The sequence below is a fragment of the Symphalangus syndactylus genome, chromosome 6 (genome assembly GCF_028878055.3).
Source record: "Symphalangus syndactylus isolate Jambi chromosome 6, NHGRI_mSymSyn1-v2.1_pri, whole genome shotgun sequence".
In the NCBI taxonomy this organism is placed as follows: Eukaryota; Metazoa; Chordata; class Mammalia; order Primates; family Hylobatidae; genus Symphalangus; species Symphalangus syndactylus.
The window spans coordinates 36,138,619-36,160,439 of record NC_072428.2 but is presented as its reverse complement, the minus strand read 5'-3'; the positions used below and the strand labels follow the sequence as shown (position 1 = coordinate 36,160,439).

General features: G+C 47.6%; 1 protein-coding gene across 8 annotated transcripts in view; it reads left to right on the top strand.

Moving 5' to 3' along the window:
* Positions 1 to 21,821, top strand: part of NAV2 (neuron navigator 2) — a 782,645-nt gene that overhangs the window by 756,045 nt on the left and 4,779 nt on the right. For all 8 annotated transcript variants that reach the window (XM_055282148.2, XM_055282147.1, XM_055282146.1 and 5 more), the window contains 8 exons: positions 349 to 444; positions 2,255 to 2,423; positions 6,025 to 6,260; positions 8,345 to 8,499; positions 8,742 to 8,813; positions 10,616 to 10,812; positions 12,649 to 12,767; positions 19,571 to 19,774. In XM_055282148.2, the coding sequence (XP_055138123.1) occupies positions 349 to 444; positions 2,255 to 2,423; positions 6,025 to 6,260; positions 8,345 to 8,499; positions 8,742 to 8,813; positions 10,616 to 10,812; positions 12,649 to 12,767; positions 19,571 to 19,774 (1,248 nt within the window). The remainder of the gene's footprint in view (positions 1 to 348; positions 445 to 2,254; positions 2,424 to 6,024; positions 6,261 to 8,344; positions 8,500 to 8,741; positions 8,814 to 10,615; positions 10,813 to 12,648; positions 12,768 to 19,570; positions 19,775 to 21,821) is intronic.

The following is a 21,821-nucleotide window of genomic DNA, read 5'->3' as shown; positions in this document are numbered from 1 at the left end:
AGTTTGTAAGCAAGGTTTGAAAAGAGAGAGGGGCTAGACAGATGTGCAGAGTTCCATACAAGGAATATGTGATTTATGCCCTGTCTGACACATTTACTTAGCAAAAGTTTCCATATTCCAGAGAGGAAATCCTCTCTTCGTGACTCTTGGACCGCTGTTTTAGCAGTAAGCAGGGAAAGGTATTAAGACTATTACTTCCACCTAAGTTATACCTGGTATTAATACAAATAGGACTTTTATTCCCCTCTCAAACCATTGGCGGAGTTCTAAGGCAACATGAGTCCTCTGCTGAACTGAGTCAGAAAAGATCCACCTGTTTTTCACCTGTGTACATTTCCTTACCCTTAGGATTCCAGACCACACCTCTTTCTTATTGGCTGCATTGGAGTTAGTGGCAAGACGAAGTGGGATGTGCTTGATGGGGTGGTTAGACGGCTGTTCAAAGTAAGTGTTTCAAGACAGCGGCTACAGCAAACTACCTAACATGGGCATCCGGGTCTGGGGAGGCAAAGAGAGGTTGATGTCCTGAGCTTGGCCATTTCTCAGACCTGTCCCCTTCCCTACATGTTTATGTTGCTGGAACTTTTTCCCTGGCTCTCAAGAGAATGGAAGGATGGTGGTAAGTACAGACTGGTCATTGGCCAAATTCTTTCCATCTGCCCTTTGCGGTGGTGGGCCAGCTAGTGAGTGTGATTTGAGCAACTCTTTGATCCTCTCACAGTGAACTGCTAATGTCCAACTCTCTTTTCACCTTAGAATTGTGTCTTAGGACATATACTTTGGAGTATGTAATCTGTGGCCAGGGCTTAGACATCGGATTTCTAGCCTTCATTTTGGGGGATTTGATCTGATTTGCCCAGTATCCTGTACCAACACTTCAGAGTCTTTGATTTGTTTTACGAGTGACGTTAATGTCTGATCGATGGCCAGGCTCAAGGATGTTGCCATACTTATTTCTCTATTCTTTTTAATCACATCATTAGATTGGGTGTTTGCCACGGGATAAATAACTAATGAGTACCAAGGTGAACCTTGAAACACACAGTGATTTGAAGGAAGCTTTTGGTACATTTTTTCTATTGTCCTGAAGTAAGTCAACAACTATAAGTGCTCATTAATCATATTCCCTGAGTAGTAATAATAGCCCACGTTTTTTGTGCCAGACACTATGCCAGGCCCCTTATATTATCCCATTTAAAGGTGAAGAAAGTGAGGGTCAGTTTGGGAACTTGTTCAAGGTCATGGATCTAGAATTAGACCACGTTGGTCTAGTTTAGTTGGTCTGACTTCAAAACCTAACTTAACTATTATGATGGCGCAAAAGTAATTGCTTTTGCATAATTACTTTTGCAACAACCTAATAGTACACTATAGTTTCTTTCTAACAGCTAGATCCAGGTAACCTCATACAGAGAAAATTCTGTTTTTTTGACTGGAGATTTTTCCCCATCCTGGTAAGCCAGCCTATAGAAATGAGATCAGAGAAGACATATGAATGGCTTAGGATGGACCGATTCTCCTACCTAGGCCAAAAACTTATCTGTGGTGATGGGCAGTTGGGACATCCTTGGATTAGAAGAACAGTTTGGGCTGAAAAGAGGCACATTGGCGTCATAGTAAGTGAGGAAATGAGACCATGCAAGGCCTGTTACTGGGATTCCACCTAAGTCATCATGCAGTCACCTCCTAGTACATGGACCTTAGTTCTACATTTACTAACCTAAAACGTTTTGTTCATTCAACTAAGAGGGAACACTTTCCAAATTAAACACACGTTTTCCTTCTCAAAATCTAGAGCTGATTTTCTCTAGCAGCCTGCATTTTAATCTCTTTGTATGATCTTTGAGCCAAAAGAAGGGGATGGAAGAGAGATTTCCTGTCAAAATTACTTTTTCGTGAATTTTCCAGCACCATTCACAGGCCCTGATGTCTTCAAGACTTCAGTCGAACTTAGAAAAAGCAGCCTAGCTTTTCCGTGCTTGGTTCATCCAGACTAAACGTTCACAACCTTGTTAGGGGTTTGTTTTTTTTCCTCCACTGCTAACCAAATAAATCTGTATTTTAAGAGGCCTGTGGTATTCGGGCATTATCCCCTTAGAAAGTCAGTTCTTCTCCCCCTCATCCCACAGCTCAATTTCAACTCAGACATCTGAGAAAGAAGAGAAGATGATCATAAATCACCCAATGAAAACATGAGTCATGGGCAGATTTTAGCCACATCTTTGATGGGGTCTTTATTTTTTATTTTTTCCAGGAATACATCATTCATGTCGACCCAGTGAGTCAGCTAGGACTGAATTCAGACAGTGTTCTTGGCTACAGCATTGGAGAAATCAAGCGCAGCAACACTTCCGAAACACCGGAGCTGCTTCCTTGTGGCTATCTGGTTGGAGAGAACACGACCATCTCAGTGACTATGAAAGGTAATTGAGCTGGTTGCAGAGGTCGGAGCTTTCAGGAATTGCAGTGTTCATTTTGTGACTTGGCATAGGCACTTGTGGCCCCAGTTTTGTTCGTGCATGTGTTTGTGGGCTGCTTTTCTCCCTTCCACCACAGTTACTCTACGCAAGTTGAACCGTCTTTTGCTTTTTCAACCACCTTAGGAAACAAAATCATTTTAGTTTATTGCTCCAATTATCTAACAAAAGATCCCTTTAGCCTTATGACTCTGAGATGATGGAATCTTAATAACCCTGTTGAAATAGGGCTTTACCAATACTGATGAATTACTCTTGCCAGCAAGCTTTGGACGCCGTCCCGTTCTACAGATGGGAAAACCACGACTTGTGATAGGCTGCAGGAGTCACTCTGAGCATCCTGATGAAACTGCTGAAGCTTGTGCCCATGCATGATGCTGCTAGAGCTTCCGGTTTCTCATTACCTAGCGATATTAAGCCCCAGGCCAGTGCATTCCTTAGAACTCTAGGCCCACAAAGTTCACTGAGGAAAAAAAAAGCTTCACTGCCACGCAATTCTGGGAAACTACATCGTTATCCCCATTTGTGTTTAGGGGACAGGAGTGCACTGGTACATGAAAGCCTCTGTCATTCAGTGTCCTAACTCCTGCTGTTAAAAAGGCTGTTTAATCCAATCTGTCCCAAATTTATTTGATTGTAAAACCCCATCATTTCCTATATGTTATGGACCACCTGAATATAGACTTTCATAAGTACTGTACTAGGCTCATTCTTTGTGTTGTCTCATTTCTTTCTTCCCTGAAAGGCACTGCTCTTGACTGCAGTTTTGCAGTTGTTTGATGCAAGGTGTATTTCCTGGTTGGTAGAGTTTCCACAAGCACCCCACCATTTTCCATCAGCAGGAATTAAGATCTTGCTCTGCAGGTGGCAAGTGGTACATACTGCTTGAGCCTCACACAGCCTTCTCCTGCTGGCAAGTGAAATTCCACAATTGTGCCTTTGGACTATAAGTGACAGAAACAGACTCAGAAGTAGCTATAGCAAAAAAAGAAATGTATGGGCTCATGGCCCTGGGCAATCCAGGGGTACACCTCAAGCACAGCTGGAGCCAGGTGCTCAGACTGTGAATCAGGACCAGGCCTGCCTCAGCTTTGCCCGTCGGCTGTGCTTATTTATTGAGCTCTTTGCACATGGTTGATGAAATGACCCCCTGGTAGCCCAATTCCTTCTTCTAGCTTAGGAACCTGAAGGAAAGAGGGATTTTTGGGAAAATGTAACAGAGAATTCCTAGGGATGACTCTGGCCCACTGTAACTCTAATGCCCATCACTGAATTGGTTGTTATGACCAGGGAGAGGATTTGTCCAAGCCTGGTCACCAGCCCATCCCTTTGGGTTGGTGGAAGAGCTGGACCAGTGGAGGAGAATCGGTGTAGGAGCTGGATTGGTTCCACTTGAACTGCCAGGAATGAGCTCCCCATGGGAAAGAAGAGTTCTACCATGAGGGGAAGCAGGAAGGAGTACCAGACACACTGGAACAATCATCCTCGACAAGAACCCTTTAAGGAGAGCCTTTTACGTCCTGAGTTCAAATTGCATTTCATCCCTCCTGCCAAGCATGCATTGTTCACTTGCTGGTTTTACACATGAGCATTACAAAGGACTGAGGAGTAAAAGGAATGGCCTATTGTTGAGACCAGGCCAAGCCTCTCTAGAACGTAACAAGATTACCTGCCTCTAGTGGAGCGTGCCACCCCTCTGCAGACCCTAATCTGTCTCTGCTGTCAGCACATCAAGTTTTAGCACCTCAAGGGATCAGCTCGGGTTTATATTTCAGTGATACCTGACTCTTCTCTTTCCTAGAGTACTTAAAACTTATGCCTGCAAGGCACTAAAAACCACTCAAGGATTTGAGCTGAAAGAGTTGCCTGAGCTGCAGTGATTCACTTCAGTGGTACCAGGGGAAGGGGGTTTGACTTTGCATTTCCTGAAGTGAGCTCTTGTGCTAAATAGTCACCTCCTGTGGGGTTTATGGCAGAAGACTGAAACAGAGCACCATATCTATATATCTATATATCTATATAGATATATAGATATATAGATATATATAGATATATAGATATATATAGATATATAGATATATACAGAGAGGGTGTTCTAGTGGTTTTTTCCTGTGTTTATTATTATTATTAAATTTAGAGACCTTACACTCCATACTTTGCATTGAGGTTTGAGCAAGTGTACGCTACATCAAGCTCAGTAGCAGGAAAATCTTAGGCTTGTCCCTAGCAGATAAGGCATCTGGGGGCCTTTGTCATGTTCATTCTGGAAGAGTCATTGTATTTAGGGGTTACTTGATTGGGAGAAGACTGGAAACAAACATATAGATGCATTGGGGGGATCTGCTAGCAGTGACTGAGTATGTAGAAGGAATATGCTATTATAAAACAGTACATACATTTTATTAATTTTGCTAGTTTCTTGAGAGTGGCTTTTAAACAATGACCTGAGATTCTGGACAGCTAACCTTGGATGGATCTTCTCTTAGAGACAGTATCCAAAAGATACCTCTTGTGAAGCCAACAACCCTGATTAATGACATTGTCCCAGATAGGAAAGGAGAAGGATAAGTTTCCACTTGATGTTGTTGAGGACCAAGAGTCCCAGCTAACAACATTTCAGACTATGTCTGCCGGTATTCACATTCCAGAATCAAATGATCCCGCCTTGCATTTTTCCTCCTTTTAAAGATAAAAGTGAGGCCGGGCGCGGTGGCTCACACTTGTAATCCCAGCACTTTGGGAAGCCGAGGCGGGCGGATCACGAGGTCAGGAGATCGAGACCGCGGTGAAACCCTGTCTCTACTAAAAATACAAAAAATTAGCCGGGCGTGGTGGCGGGCGCCTGTAGTCCCAGCTACTCGGAGAGGCTGAGGCAGGAGAATGGCGTGAACCTGGGAGGTGGAGCTTGCAGTGAGCCGAGATTGCGCCACTGCACTCCAGCCTGGGCGACAGAGCGAGACTCCGTCTCAAAAAAAAAAAAAAAAAAAAAGAAAAGATAAAAATGCTGTTGCCTTCATGGCACATCTTAGTGTAGATAGCAGTGGTACCTGGTATGTGGGAGGGAACAGGGTGAAGAGCCAACCTCAGGGTTGTGACAGATAGGACTCAGGTTTTGTTTGGGCAGATGCCATTGGTATAGTATACTAGAGGGGTGTGTGTGTGTGTGTGTGTGTGTGTGTATGTGTGTGTGTTTCTGTGTGTGTAGTAAGTATAGTAAATCCAGACAGGCAAATAGAGCCCAGAGCCTTATGAATTCTGCAGAGGACAGATGGGGACTGAGAGCCAAAATGTTCAAGGTGAGTTTGATTCTGGGAAGTTAGCCAAGACAGGAGACAGAAGCACATGGCGTTGATGAACAGGGAGGTGACTTCCTAGAGCAGCAGCACTTTGCTCTCAGCCTCCAGTGTTCCTGGGTGTGCAGGAGTCTCAGGTGAGTGGGCTGCCGAGGAGAGGAATAACCTCAGGTCTTGGCAGTCCCAGTTAGGCAAGCACAGAGAGCTGCCTTTTCTACAGGGCTTCAGATGCTTCCTGTCTCTCTCAAATGCAGGGCTCGCAGAAAACAGCCTGGACTCACTGGTGTTTGAGTCCTTGATTCCCAAGCCCATCCTGCAGCGCTACGTCTCCCTCCTGATGGAGCACCGTCGGATCATTCTCTCTGGCCCCAGCGGCACTGGAAAAACCTACCTGGCCAACCGGCTGTCCGAGTATATGGTGCTTCGAGAGGGACGGGAGTTGACAGACGGGGTTATCGCCACCTTTAACGTGGACCATAAGTCCAGCAAGGTGAGGAGGTCATTCCGAGTCTGCTGTATTTTTTGGCCCTCTCAAAACTGATGATATCACCACTAGCCTGATGGGAAAGCAGCATTTCCTATCAACTCTCCTTGGGTGGTTTTAGAAAGCCAAGTGAAAGAGGTCCAGAGGGGGCTAGCAGAGAAGAAGTTCCATCTATGGTTAAGTTGATCGAGCTCATTTATGATGCTCAGTGCTGGTAGTTCTTTAATGTTATCCACGATACATCTGTTGCAATTTACCAAGAATTTATCATGTGCATACTGGGTGTTACTGATTTTCCAAAATAAAATATTTTGTGGAACAACGATAATAACACCAATAACAAAAATAACAATAATAAAAATAATAGAAGCCCACATTTATGGACTGTTTGCCCCATCACCAGCAAACACCTTCTGACAGCAATACCTTCAAGGGAGTAGTTGTCACCATCCCCATTTTACAGAGAAGGAAACAGAGGCTTGAAGCAGATTGGTCCTGCACCTAAGACCACTCAGATGGTACTACGTGGTAGAACTGAAGCTCAAGTCAAAGTCTTGGACTCTAGAGCCATGTGGCCAGCAAATAGGTTGGATCCTGCTTCATAGTGAGCAATGGAAACCTGTCTGAATGGAGCCTGGCCTGGTCTGAGCCGAGAGTTGGAAAGTGCTTTCTCAGACCTGTTCATTCATGCATTAGTGAGCATTGATGGATAATTCACTCTAGCTGGCCCTATGCAAAGGGACCAGAGGATCAAAGGTGGATTGGAAATGACTCCTTCGCCTTAAGGATCACCTAGTGTGCTTGAAGATACAGGTTCCTAGACCTCACTTCTTGATGATCTATTTCACTAGGTTGTTTGAGGCTGGGTATTTGCACCGTCTACAAGTTCCCCAAGTAACTTGATGTAGGTGCAGGGCAAGAGAGAAGTACCCAGAGCCCTTCTGTTGAGAGTCTTTGTGTGAGTTAGAGAACTTCTCCTGGGACCAGTAAGTGAAGGCTCCGCAGGCATGGGAAGCCACATGCCTGGGGCCCAGAGATCACGGTGAAGAGGGACTAAGAGAACTAGCCACTTTAAAAGGTGGGCTTTTTCTACTGCTAACAAGCCATATTTTGACTTCAAATGGAGGCCCAGGGTGGGTGTAGGTGCTGGTAGGAGATGGAGAAGATGTTACCCCCTGAGCAAGCAGGCTGGCATCTAAGACAGACCAGTGTGGTAAAGACACAGACTGGGGCAGGCACCCAGGTCTGACCCATGCCCGCTGCTTACCCTCTGTGCACTCTGAGGCCAGGCACCTTATCATACCATGCCTCAGCTTCTCCTTCTGTGAAATGGACGTAATCATAGTACTCACCTTCTAGGTTGTTGTGGGACTACAGAAGTTCCTGTGTGTAAGGCCCTTAAAGCCCTGCCTGGCTCTAAGTGATGCCAGCTATCATTATGACAGTAATGGCAGGCAGCCATCCTAGGTTCTCTGCCAGCTCCTTACCTTGCCATTTCATCCGTTTCCACTGATGCACCATTGTTCTTCCTCTTCCATTTTTGACATGCGTCCCTTACCCCAGGCATGCAGGGCTGTGTTCTAGTCCCTGCTGAGCCAATGCCCCACCCATTCTCCAAGGTTAAATACAAAGCCTGCCCTTTCAGCAGGACTTCCCCAAGCCCGGTGCATGTAGACTCGTCTCCCCAGTGCTGTGTGTTGTGTCTGCCCCAGCACTGCTCAGCATGACTTAAGTGTGTGTCTGGCTCCTCTGTTGCTCTGATGTGTAGAGGGCTTCTGTGTATGTAGCTCTCAGGCTACATACATACAGAGCACAGTGCTGTGCTTTTACCCCAGGCTCGAGGTTTTCAGTCATCGGGTGAATACTGGAAGTTAGGACCCAGTCCTAACTCATCCCATGCCCACTCTGCATCCCCTGAGCACCAAGCCAATGCCCTGTAATAGGCAGGCACCCAGAATGTGTTTACAGCGCAGAATCATGAAGGGCCTTTCCGCCTCCGCTGGACTGGGTGAGGCAAAGGCCCTGAGCAGTGTGTCTTCACTGAGTGCATTCACCAACTTGTTCTCCTTCGGCCTTCCTGGCCACCATAGGAATTGCGCCAGTACCTGTCCAACCTTGCTGACCAGTGCAACAGTGAGAACAATGCTGTGGACATGCCCCTCGTCATCATCCTGGACAACCTACACCACGTGAGCTCTCTGGGCGAGATCTTCAATGGGCTGCTCAACTGCAAGTACCACAAATGGTAAAGGCTGGTTCTGGACCTCATAGCCCCCAGGAGAGATTGCTGCCACCTGATGGGGCACTGTGTGCACAGGTGGCCCGGGGCCAGTGTGGGAGTGAAGCTGTGCACACGCATAGGGTTGGGAGTGGGAGGCAGCTAGCTGTCCACCGGCCTGGAAGCACAGGGCCACGGGCCTCTGTGACCACCTTGTTCTCTAGCTTGGCTTGGACTCACAGCTTTCTTTTCCTTTATTTTATCTGCAGCCCTTACATAATTGGCACAATGAACCAGGCTACCTCTTCGACTCCCAACCTGCAGCTTCACCATAACTTCAGGTCAGTTTTCCCTTCCCTTGTCCAGTTAAACTATGGAATCACAAAGAAGGAAAGCAAGAAGGGGTGGATAGAGACGCCTGTGTTGAGTATGTGTTGTATGCTAGGTATTGTTAAGCATTTTTCTCAGCTTAATCCATTTAATTTTAACTTCAGCCTCAAGTAATTACACTTACCACTCTCAGTTTACAAATGGGGAAACTGAGGCCCAGAGACATAAGTGACTTGGGTGAGGTCACACACTGGTCAGTGGCAGAGTGGAACTTGCACTCAGGTCTCTGCCTCTGAGTCCTGCTGTCACAGGGTCAAGGGGGCAGCTCTGGAAGGGACTGCAGGTGACCCCGCTGCCCTGCTTGTTTCCAGTGGCATTTCTCTGTCCCAAGTGAACATGAGCAATGACAGCTTTTACCTAAAATGTTCCCACCTAGCTGGGTCTGTGGGCTCTCGAGTCCCAGCTGCTGTGACTCCCTGCCAGCTTGTCTTCCCTGCCTCGCTGCCACAGCACCATGCTGGTGCTCTCTCATGGCCAGAGTGCGCGAGGGACTGTTCACCTCGGTCGTGCTAGGTTGCATTGCTGCCTGACATCGCCAAACACCCCTTGCCCCGTATTGAATCTCAGTTGACTCCACCTCTCCTGCCTAGGCCCTTAGAGGTGGATGTGAAGCTGTCTCCTGGGCTGGGACCCCTGGCTCATTTCCACTGGCCATTCTGCAGGCATCTCTGAGGGAGATCTATTGAAAGTGGGTCTGAATGTAATTACCAGAGAAATGTTGACTCCTCCAGCACACTGAGAGCATGGCTCACCTCTGCATTTAGGCTGTCCCGGTCTTGTTCATGCTTTCCCCTAACTATCCCTCAAGTCCATCGTCCCCCTCTTTCCCCCCATCCCTGCCCCATCATCACCCAGCACACCATTGCCATCACCTAGCCAGTATGTCTGCTTGCAGCTTTCCCCCTGCACCCTGTAGCCAATCCTCTGCACTGTGGCAGCCAGACCAGAGTGAGCATTCTAGAGTGCACATCTGACCATAGAACTCTCGTGCTTAAAGTCCTTCAGTAGCTCCAGCTCCCTGTGGCCTACAGGATGAAATCCAGACTCTGTGGGTTGGCAGGTCAAGTCTGAACTTCAGTTACACTAAACCTCTGGTAGTTTCCCCAAACACCCATGCAATTTCCCATGCCTTTGCAAAGGCTGCAGCATCACCCCGCTCCTGACCCCAACACATGCTCCTGCCTTTCCTTATGTTGCTGCCCATTATCTGTCCAGTCTCAGCCCAGACATCCCCTCCTCTGGGGAGCCTTCCCTGATTCCCTTAGGCTTTATCATATTTCATTTCTTTCTTTGCCTGTCTGCCTCCTCCATCAGACTGTGAGCTCCTGGGGACCAGGACTGTGTCTTAGTCACAGTGATGGTTCCATAGCCTAGCACAAGGCCTGACACCAAGCACAAGAGGCAGTTTATCTCAGTGGTTAGAGCCTAGCCCCCGGAGCCAGGCTTCTTGGTTCTCGTCTTAGCTCTTCAATTAACTAGCTGTTTGATCCTGGAAAAGTTACATGACCTGGCTGTTCCTCAGCATTTCTGTCTGTAAAACAGAGGTGGAGATAATATCTATGTTAGAGGGTTGGTATGAGGAACTGCGAGTTAATACATAGTTACAATGTTTAGAACAGTGTTCGGTGCATAGCTAATCCAGTTTGTTGCATTAGCATATACACCTTCTGTTTCTAACGTGCTTTGGTTCCTGAGGTCAGCCATCATTTGGATCACTATCATCATCTTGAAAAGTGTTTCTGACTTCCTCCAGATGGGTGCTTTGTGCCAACCACACGGAGCCTGTGAAGGGTTTCCTTGGCCGATTCCTGAGGAGGAAGCTCATGGAAACAGAGATCAGTGGGCGGGTGCGCAATATGGAGCTGGTAAAAATCATTGACTGGATTCCCAAGGTCTGGCATCACCTCAACCGCTTCCTGGAGGCTCACAGTTCCTCGGACGTCACCATCGGTGGGTGGGAGACTGGGATTGGGGGAGCGGGCTGGCATCCTCAGGTGCCCACCCTCTGGGCCCTGGCCAGGACAGCACTTTGCAGGCACAGTCAGCAGAAGCAGGACTGTCCTTAAAGATAGAAAGGGGGGCAGAGGGACAGTCACAGACCAGGTAGACCCCAAATTGCTAGTGGTCTTCAGAAAAGAGATGTGTCCAGCCTGGCCCAACGTAGAAACTGCTGGCTCACTGAAGAGCTCCCATCTCAAGGTTCTCCCAAGCTGAAGCTACCCTCTGGGATTGGCTTTGCTTGAAAAATAAAATTTTGTCAGCATTTCTGAAAGCTGGACATTTAGAACAGAGAAAAAAGATCACTAACCATCCCACCATCTTGACATAATTTTAATTTGAGATTATTTTTTCTGTCCTTGTTTATATATATATATATATATATGTATATGCTTTATGAAGTGGCAATCATATCATACATATAACATGTTCCTTTTGGCCGGGCATGGTGGCTCATGCCTGTAATCTCAGCACTTTGGGAGGCCAAGGCAGATGAATCACCTCAAGTTAAGAGTTTGAAACCAGCCTGGCCAACATGCTGAAACCCCGTCTCTACTAAAAATACAAAAAATTAACTGGGTGTGGTGGCATGCACCTGTAATCCTAGCTACTCAGGAGGCTGAGGCAGGAGAATCGCTTGAACCCAGGAGGCGGAGGCTGCAGTGAGCTGAGATCACACCATTGCACGCCAGCCTGGGGAACAGAGTGAGACTCCAAAAAAAAAAAATCCTTTTTCATTTAGCACTATCTCATGAGCATTCTCTGTTGCTACTCAGTTGTTGTTGTTTTTTTTTGTTTTTGTGTTTTGAGACAGTTTTGCTCTTGTTGCCCAGGAGTGCAATGGTGTGATCTTGGCTCACTGCAACCTCTGCCTCCTGGGTTCAAGCGATTCTCCTGCCTCAGCCTCCTAAGTACTAGGATTACAGGTGCCCACCACCACATTCAGCTAATTTTTTTGTATTTTTTAGTAGAGAAGGGGTTTCTTCATGTTGGCTAGGCTGATCTCGAACTCCTGACCTCAAGTGTTCCACTGGCCTCGGCCTCCCAAAGTGCTGGGATTACAGGTGTGAGCCACCATGCCCAGCCAATTACTCAGTTTTAAAAAGTATTTTTAAAGGCTACAAAATAATCAAATGCAGATGTACCCTCATTTGCTTAACCATTTCTGTTCTTTTGGACTTGTAGTCATGGGCTTCAATTTTTTTTTTTTTTTTTTTTTTTGTGGGGGGACGGAGTCTCGCTCTGTCGCCCAGGCTGGAGTGCAGTGGCACGATCTCGGCTCACTGCAAGCTCCGCCTCCCAAGTTCACGCCATTCTCCTGCCTCAGCCTCCCGAGTAGCTGGGACTACAGGCGCCCACCACCACACCTGGCTGATTTTTGTTTTGTATTTTTAGTAGAGATGGTGTTTCACCGTGTTAGCCAGGATGGTCTCGATCTCCTGACCTCGTGATCCACCCGCCTCGGCCTCCCAAAGTGCTGGGATTACAGGCGTGAGCCACCACGCGTGGGCTTCCATTTTTAAAAATCAAGATTAATAATGCCACAGTGAGCATCTTCCCCATAAAGCCTTTCCTGGAGGAGGGAGACCCCCAGGTGGAATCAGGGATCAGAGTGTCCTTCTCTGTGCCCACCATCCAGGGCTATATATCTGCATTCAGGCCTCAGCCCTGCCATCCCTCAGAACGTCTAGGGTCCCTCCTGTGAAGGGTACTCGGACCATGGCTTCACCTGATGCCCCATCACCCATGACCATTTGAGTGCTAATGTATTTTCACTGTGGTCTCCAGGCCCCCGGCTCTTCCTGTCATGCCCCATCGATGTGGACGGCTCGAGAGTGTGGTTCACCGACTTGTGGAACTATTCCATTATCCCCTATCTCCTGGAAGCCGTCAGAGAAGGACTCCAGGTGAGAAGACACCCCTGTTGGCTTCCTTGAAGCTGAGGGGGACTGTTCTGGTGACCAGATGAGTTGTCTTTATCTCCTCCTCCAGAAATCTGACTGACATGGGGTGACAACCCCTCACCTGGGAGGTCATCAGTGTAGTGCAGTGTAGGGACACACCTGGCTGCAAGTCCTGGCTCTACCACCCATTAGCACTGTGACCCCAGGCCAGCTGGTTAGCCTTTCTGTGCCTCAGAGCCCTCATTGATATTCTGCCACAAAGAGTTTGTCGCAAGGATGAAATGAAAGTGCTCAGCATCGTGAGTGCATGAGAAGTAGAACCATACACATGTGTAGTACTTCACAGTTTCCAAAATATTCTCCTATCTGCCTTTTGGATTAAGCCTTGGATTAGTCCTGGGACTTGGACAGAAATTTGGTTTTTTACTCCATTTTTAAGAGGAAAAAATGAGGCTCAAAGAGAATAAATGATGTGCTTAAGGTTATAAAAGGGAAGCTTGAAAGGTCTGGGATTTGAATCCGTGCCTTCCGGGTCAAATTCCAGGTTCTTAGCCCTGGGGCTGGTGGCACTCTTTCCCTGACATCAGCACCCCTACCCTCTTAGGAACTTTGGGGCCCATAAGGCTGCCAGTTCCTCCTGCTTGGCAGCAGTTGGAAAGCACAAATTCTTTTTTTTTTTTTTAGACAGTCTTGTTCTATCATCCAGACTGGAGTACAGTGGCACAATCTCAGCTCACTGCAACCTCCACCTCCTGGGTTCAAGCATTTCTCGTGCCTCAGCCTCCCAAGTAGCTGGGATTACAGGCGTGTGCTACCACACCTGGCTTTTTTTTTTTTTTTTTTTTTGGATTTTAGTAGAGATGGGGTTTCACCATGTTGGCCAGGCTGGTCTTGAACTTCTGGCCTCAAGCGATTCACCCACCTTGACCTCCCAAAGTACTGGGATTACAGGCATGAGCCACTATGCCCGGCCCGGAAAGCAAAAATTCTTTACTTCTCACTTAACCCAGGGTTTAACTGGAAGCTTACCATTAATTTGGAACTTGGGATAGTTTCATTGTTGAGCCTGGAGGCAGCCTAAGAAGTTCTGTAGGGCTTTTAAACTCACAGTGAATAATTAGCAGACATCACATGTGGCTGAATAATCCAGAAACCAGTTTGGTAGCCAGGTTTCCAAGAGCTTCTTTGTTTCCTTGGCACTGGACAGTGGGAGACACAAGATGCTATCGTAGGCCTGTGGAGGGTGCAGGGACTGGTGTGCACTCACAGGCACGTGTGTGACAAATGCAAGTTAATGGCTGTAGTCAGTGTTTGTCATTTCTGTATATTGGGCTGAACTGAGGAGTATTCAACTATTTTCTGTCTATGATTTATAGCAGCAATGCTGGTCTTCAGAGGCATTCAGGACAAAGGGAGCTTGAAAAGGAAAATATTTTGCCTCTTGTGATGCATTTCACTAAACTGGAGCATACGCGTTGCAAATTCAAGTCAGCATATTTAATAAAGTGTATTGTGAAAGCAGGAAAAAAGCAAGAAATTAGGCAACTTTTGGCCAGCCTAAAATCATTGGTTAGCAGAACTCTATCAACTGTTGCTTTCATACAAGAAGGTATGAATTATTTTATCTTTGCAGTGGAACCTCCCTAGGTAGGTAAAGTCACTGACCTGGATAAATTGACCATAATTTAGTCCTTAATCAAATGGTTTTGTTAATACCACAGACCCAAACAACCACCCAGTCATTCCTATTTTGGGACCAGTAGAAGCATCTCCTACCTGCTGAATTCTTGCAGTCTGTCTCATTTCAGAAGACTCTCTCCTCTGTTCTCATTGGTGGCTTCCAGGGAGTGTGATATGCCCAGCACCTCTGGGAAACCCAAGCTGCTTAAGAAAAGCAAAGAGAATTGCAGGCAGATGAGGTGGACTGTTTGCCCCTGATTCCACCTCACCTTCTCCCATTTGCTTCATCTTTGCTCTAAATGTGGTCTTCTGGTATACGAAGGGGAGCGAACCTCAGAGTCATTAGGAAGAACTCACGGGCTCTGCTGAATAAAGGCCTCCCCTGCCCTGGAAGGCATTAACTGGGAAGCAGGGAGCCTATCTGTGCTCCAGCCTTGAGCTGCACTTGAGCAAGCCCCTCACTGGTTAACAGTGGTTGGCGGTGCCAAGGCCCTGCTCCTTTGGACCTGAATCTAAAGGAAGGCTTTCTGGGCATGGCTGGAAAGGAACTCCCCTTCCCACCTAGGAGAGGTTGCTGATGGAGCTGATCATAGAGGATCATTGGGTGTCCTTCCCACCATGGGAAAGTGAGGCCTCAGCCATCTGGGGCAGGGAGCAGAGACATGCTCCAATCTCACTAGTTCAGTGTGAGGCAGGAAAAGTCATCACTGCTTTGTGCTTGGAGGTCATTTGAAGGTTAGTCTTTCAAGAGTGTGGAGCTGCAAAGGGAGGCAGCCAGAATTTGCATCCTACTAAGTGGCTCAAAAGTGAGTCACTATGCCCCAAACTTGTGACCTCGCCATCCTGATCAGCCCAGGAGACCATATAGACTCTGCGGATTCATGGGGAAGCTTGCTGTGTTCTTCATGCCTCTGGTTTTGAAGGAACATTTGGTGATGTTTTCTGAGGGCCTGCTACTTGCCTGGCACCATTAGGGGCCTGAAATGCATGATCTCATTTAGTTCTGACAGCCCAGTGAGTCTCTTACAGATGAGGAAACTGAGGCTCACGGACGTTCTTGCCCCTTACCAAGTCCACTCAGCAGGGTATGGTGGAGTGAGCATTGGTGCCCAGGACTAGCTGGCCCCTTGGCTACTTCCGTTATTTTCAGGCTATTCTGAGGACACCCATCACTCCGCTGAGAAGCCTCAGGTGGCTTGGGGAACCAAATACTGAATTTTATGGAGTGGAGTTCTCCCTATGATTTCATTTGACAAAAGGATTCCTTTATTTTTAAAAAATTAAAATTCCCTAATCTCCTTTGTGTTACTTTGAGTCCACACCTACTCTAGGGTCACCTGCCCCTCACCTAACCCGGGGAAGTGGCCATGAAGGGAGCACATTGCAGTTCAGAGTGAGGTTCTAGGCTGAGAACAGCTGGAGTCCCTAGAATGGGTTCTGACAGGGCTGCCGTGCACCAGGAGCTGGGATGGAGGGCTGCCCATGGTAGTATGGATTTGGTGGGAACGTAAGGAGACCTGCTGTCATCAGGGGATGAGGATGGCTTCCGGGCAGCCCTTCCCACAGGTACACCCATGCCAGGAGGAAACATGATATCGCCCTCTAGTGAGCATAAGGTAGCACTGCAAGGGCGTGTATGTGCACATGCACTTGTGGAACCGCTTGGAGGACCTTCCTGAATGTGCAGCCGATGCATCCTTCTGTGATGTGCACACGCTCCGAGGAGCCCCCTGAATCCCACAGTCAGAAGGCTCACAGTGGCCCAGGTTTTAGTTTGCAATGTCTCAGCTCCCTGTTGTCCTGCTCCCATTTTTCCTGAACCAGTGGGGATGCCAGGTTCCTTCCCCTGCCTTAGGGAAAGTGAATGTCCTCCCCTCTGCGTCTGTCTGTCCAGCTGTCTCTGCTGCTGCCCTCGGGGCCTGCAGTGGAGCTGAGGAGCTTTATGATGTTTCCTTTGCTTGCCACAGTACTTACCCAGCCATTCATCACCCAGACTTGAACATGTCCAGTGACAAGTGAGGAGGCTTATAAAAATATTTTCTGTTCTTGCAGATGATGTTAGCATGTACCTAATGTACATTTGTCTTATGACTCAGTCCTCAGCCCTGCTTCCCTTTGGAGCTGTCATTGGAAACACTTGCCAAGGTGTCTGAAGTCTACAGGGTAATTCAAAAGACCTTTCTCTGTGCCCAGGGCAGACCTGGTGCCTGCAGGGAACAGGAACAGTGCAGAGTGAGTGTGAGGCCGTTTATCAGATTATCCAGCCTCCTCTGAGACCCCAGACAGGTCTCCCGTCTCTTGGCCTTGGGTTCTCCATCTATAAATTGACAAGTTTGGACTAGAAGAGTGTTTTTTCAGGCTGGTTTCTATGAAGCCCAAAAGTTCCCCAGTCTACTCAGTTGAGGACCAGAGATGAAGAGCAAATGTTTGAAAGCCACGAGGCCAGAGAATCTCTGAGGACACGTTCAGCTCCAGGAGTTCCAGCCTCTGTGATTCTGCAGCCCTGGGCATGTCCTCATCCAGGCTGTAGGGTGGAGACAGAAGCAGTAGCTGTCACAGAAGCAGTAGCTGTGAGGGTTTGGTTCAGCCTCATGTAAGGTCTGGCTTGGGAAATGCAGCCCAGTTTCCACAGGGAAAGACCTCAGAGGGAGAAACTTCTCAAAATTGCACAAATGGTTCTAATCTAGAGCAGCCTTCTTCTGCTCCAAATATCCTACTTTTGCATTCTCTTCTGCCCTGAGACACATGCCCACATACACACAAACTTATGCCCCTCACGCAATTCCTTCCTGCTCACGCAATAATTGGCTTTCAAATGCCAGACTGAGCTCCTAGGCCTGAGACTCACTCCTGCCCCAGGTTAAGGAAGACTTAGCGACAGACTGGGCCAGAGCACAGGACGGGAGGAGTATTGGTGTCTGGGAAGGCAATGAGTCATAGGAGGCTGCATGACTTAAGCAGAGGGGATTTTAGCCACGAATACAGAGAGATGGGCCCATCTGAGAAGGGGCAGGGTGGGCAGCTTCCCTGACAGAAATCATACCTAGAGGTCCCAGATGGCACAGGCAGTCATAGGAGCATGGGCACCGCTGGCAGGGACAGTGAGCCCAGCAGGCTGACACACTGATATCTGGCCAACAGCCTGCTCCGCGTCTCCCTGCTCCGGGTCTAGCTGAGTCACGTGGCTCACATGACTCAGTTGTTCAAGGTGGTGTCAGTCAGGAGGAGCGGAGAGGAAAAAAGGCCTGGCAAAGGAAGCTGAGGTTCTAGGTTCAAATCGGGCTCTACCTGGCAGTCTTTCTCAGCGGGCTCTGCTCTTTAGGCCTTGATTGGCCCATTTGGGTAAATGAGGGGGTGTGGCTAGGTGGCCCCAGCTCCTTCCCGTTGGAAAGACGTGGTTTTCTTGGTTCAGAGCTCAGCTTCGCACTGTCGTCAGCACCTTGCTCTCTGTACCCTCTCCACGGCAGGATTCCCGGGAAGGCAGGGGGAGCAGACAGACAGACAGCTGTGGCCACCCCAGAGACACACTGCAGCCGTGGTGGCCCACAGGACTCTTCAGTCTCTGTGCCCCAAGACCCCCTGCAGAGTCCTCTCTGCAGAACTACAGGTGACACTGCCCTGGCTGTGAGCATGTCCTGCCACATGGACCAAGTGGGCCAAACTAGTGGGCCGTGGAATTGAACATAGTTTCCAATTCTGGCTTCTCTCCTCCCTCGGCCTATTTCCTCATCTGTAAATCACAGGTAGTAGTACTTCCTCTTGGAGTTGCACGGTGGTTAAGCAAGATATTCGTAAAGCGTTTCTCACAGTACCTGGCACAAAGTCAGCTGGAAGATGTGGTGGTGTTAAAGGAGAAAAATATAAAGCCTATACCTAGCTGTGTAATATACAGAGCCTCATGTTGGGAAGGGGTCCAGTCTAGGTTTCTGTTCTTCAGAGAATGTATGTATTTCTTGAAATTGCTACTAATGGTCACTAAAATCATTTTACTGTTAGATAATTGAGGCTTAAGAAAAGGAGCTTGGAGGCGTGGTGTTGATCTTACTATAAAATTAAGTGATAATATAGTTTACTGTTTTAAGAGCCAATTAACTATTATGGAATTTCGAGAAATACACGACAAGAGAGAAGCCCTCATAATTTCACTGCCTATGTGCAACCTCTGTTAGCAATTTGCTGTTTTGATAAGGAGCAGCACTTCTATATAGGGGCTGTGAGAGTCAGACCCATTTCAAGAAATGGGGTTTTATTGAGCCAGGACCAGCCTAGCACAGTGGCTCACACCTATAATCCCAGACCTTTGGGAGACCAAGGCACGAGGATTGTTTGAGCCCAGAAGTTCGAGGCCAGCCTGGGCAACATAGAGAGATCCCATCTCTTAAAAAAAAATGTTTTAAAAATTAGCCAGATATGGTGGCAAACAAGTAGTCTCAGCTATTTGGGAGGCTGAGGCAGGAGCATCACTTGAGCCTGGGAGATTGAGGCCATAGGGAGCGTGATCATGCCACTGTACTCCAGCCTGAGCAACATTGCAAAACCTTGTCTCAATACAAAATCAAAGTAAATATTGAGCCAGGGCCATTGTGACCTCTGCCTGCAGTGTTGGTGCCCAGCACCCAAGGTATGTAGGCAGTATTCTTGGGTAGATGCACCGAATGGAATACTGGAGCTGGCTCTTGAAAGCTGATAGCACCTTTTTCCAACTCCACATCCAGTGACATCATGTCAGTGGTTTGAAATCAGTCATGGTGGGATTGTACCATGGATGTCGGCAAATGCTTCAAATCAGGTCATCGTTTTTCCCCCACAGCCAGTTTTTCAAATTGGATTATCAAGGTTCAGAGTTTAGGGTCACACGGTGAGTCAGTGGCAGAGCTGAGACATGAACCTAGATCAGCCTGACTCCAAAGCCTGTATTCTAGACCACTGGGTCATGCTGCCTTCAGCCTTAGCACCTCGAACTGTCTGCATCTTGGATGACTTCCTGAGCATGGAATAGAAGTGGAATTACTCCATCAGGGAAGGCATGATGCTGGATTTGGGGAGCTTTTCAGAAAGCTACAAAACTGGGGCTACAAGAGAGATCTGGGCCACTTCCAGACTGTTCCTTCTTTGCCTGTTTTCAGCTCTATGGAAGGCGCGCCCCCTGGGAGGATCCTGCCAAGTGGGTAATGGACACATATCCATGGGCAGCCAGCCCACAACAGCACGAGTGGCCTCCCCTGCTGCAGTTACGGCCTGAGGATGTCGGCTTCGATGGCTACTCCATGCCTCGGGAGGGATCGACAAGCAAGCAGATGCCCCCCAGTGATGCTGAAGGTGACCCGCTGGTGAGTCCTCAGCCACCAGAGCAGCTCAGCATTCGTTGAGCACTTACTGTGTGTTGGGTATGATGCAGGGCCTCTGGAAATACAAAGGTGACTAAATCCAGCCTTGCTTTGGAAGGCTGGACCCAAATGACTGGGACATTTTTGCCAATATTTTCTTCCATGGTTTTAGTTTTTTGCTAAAAACTTGTCCTCTGAAACTTTTTTTCTGGTACTAGATAAAAGATTAAGAATTGATTTTTCCCCTTAAATGTTCTTATACCTACTGTCTCTATACAACTCTTTGCCCTCTGATTTGGGATGCCACCTCTGTTACCTACTATCCTATTACTTTGATCTCTCCTACCAATAACAGAGCAGAGGAAGAGATTGTTAAGGACCAGAAGCCCAAGGCAAATGATAGGGTAAACAGGGAGAGGTTTGAGGGCAGGAGGGACTCACAGAGGGGAGGGGGCCTGAATATGAGTCCCATGGCCATTGAGATGAGCTAAGTCTTTAACACTGTTTAAGCTTCTTATTTATTCGGCTGTTGCTAAAACAATAAAGGCCCTTTAAGAAGCACCCAGGCTGAGGTGGCTCACACCTGTAATCCCAGCACTTGGGGAGGCCAAGGTGGGTGGATCGAGACCAGGAGTTCGAGACCATCCTGGCTAACATGGTGAAACACCGTCTCTACTAAAAATACAAAAAAATTAGCTGGGCGTGGTGGCGGACACCTGTAGTCCCAGCTACTCGGGAGGCTGAGGCAGGAGAATGGCGTGAACCCGGGAGGTGGAGCTTGCAGTGAGCCGAGATCGCGCCACTGCACTCCAGCCTGGGCGACAGAGCAAGACTCCATCTCAAAAAAAAAAAAAAGAAGAAGCACCCGGGCTGGGTGTGGTGGCTCATGCCCGTAGTCCCAGCACTTTTGATGGCTGAGGTGGGTGGATTGCTTGAGCTCATGAGCTGGAAAACAGCCTGGGCAACGTAACAAAATCGCTTCTCTACAAAAAATACAAAAATTAACCAGGCATGGTGGCACATGCCTATAGTCCCACCCAGGAGGCTGAGATGGGAGGAGGGCTTGAGCCTGGGAGGCAGAGTTTGCAGTGAGCCAAGATTGTGCCACTGCACTCCAGCCTGGTTGATAGAACCAAACCTTGTCTCAAACAAACAAACAAAAGAAACACCCGGGCCAATAACAGTAGTATTTCTAATCGACTGTAGTACTCTACCAATGTAAGACCCACACAGAGTCATACTGCTAAATTAGACCTAACAAATCAAAAGCCCAGTAAAATAAAGAGGAAGCAAATATACCAAAACCTCCCATGGTTAAAGGACTATTATCATGCCCTAAATTTAGCCCCAAGCTTTCTTGGCAGACATAGCAAAAAGAAAACATAACATAGAATATTATTTACATTACCTAATGAAAGAAAATATTATAAGAGATGTAACAGGATTAAAAGACAACTGATTTACTGTTCTATTCCTAGCAGCTAATTAAGTCCCTAGATTAAAAAAAATAATAATATTCATAGGCGATTCAGGTTGTCTGCCATCCTACTGTTTGGTGGGATATAGCTGTGGTCCTGTTGAAGATTGTAGTGGGACTGTATTTTTTAAGGATTTATTATTTGTGTTGCCATGTACAACCTAGTTTGCAATATTTATAACAGTAGTCTTACAAAGGAAAGAAGCATACTTTAAACAGCCATTTGCAACGTTAACCATTGCTGAAAGCCAAGGTCACGGAGGTATTTTTTGCGGGGGCAAACTCATGAGGTCTTAACTTACATAGAAAATAGAGTTTAGTATATTTAGAGGAAAGAATGGCCAGCCCATCCCTAAACAATCTTTTCTGAGCCAGTAACATTTGTATCACTGGTTGGACACAGAAGGTGTGTAGGTAAGACCCAGGATTCTTGGAAATGCGGAAACAGAATTCTCCTTCCAGCCCCAGGCCCCCAGAAGTGAGCTGTGCCAGTCCAGCCACTTCCATTACCAAGTTGGATATTTGGTATTTCTCCTCAGTTCTGCTCTTTCTGCCCAGGGCCATGTGTCTCTA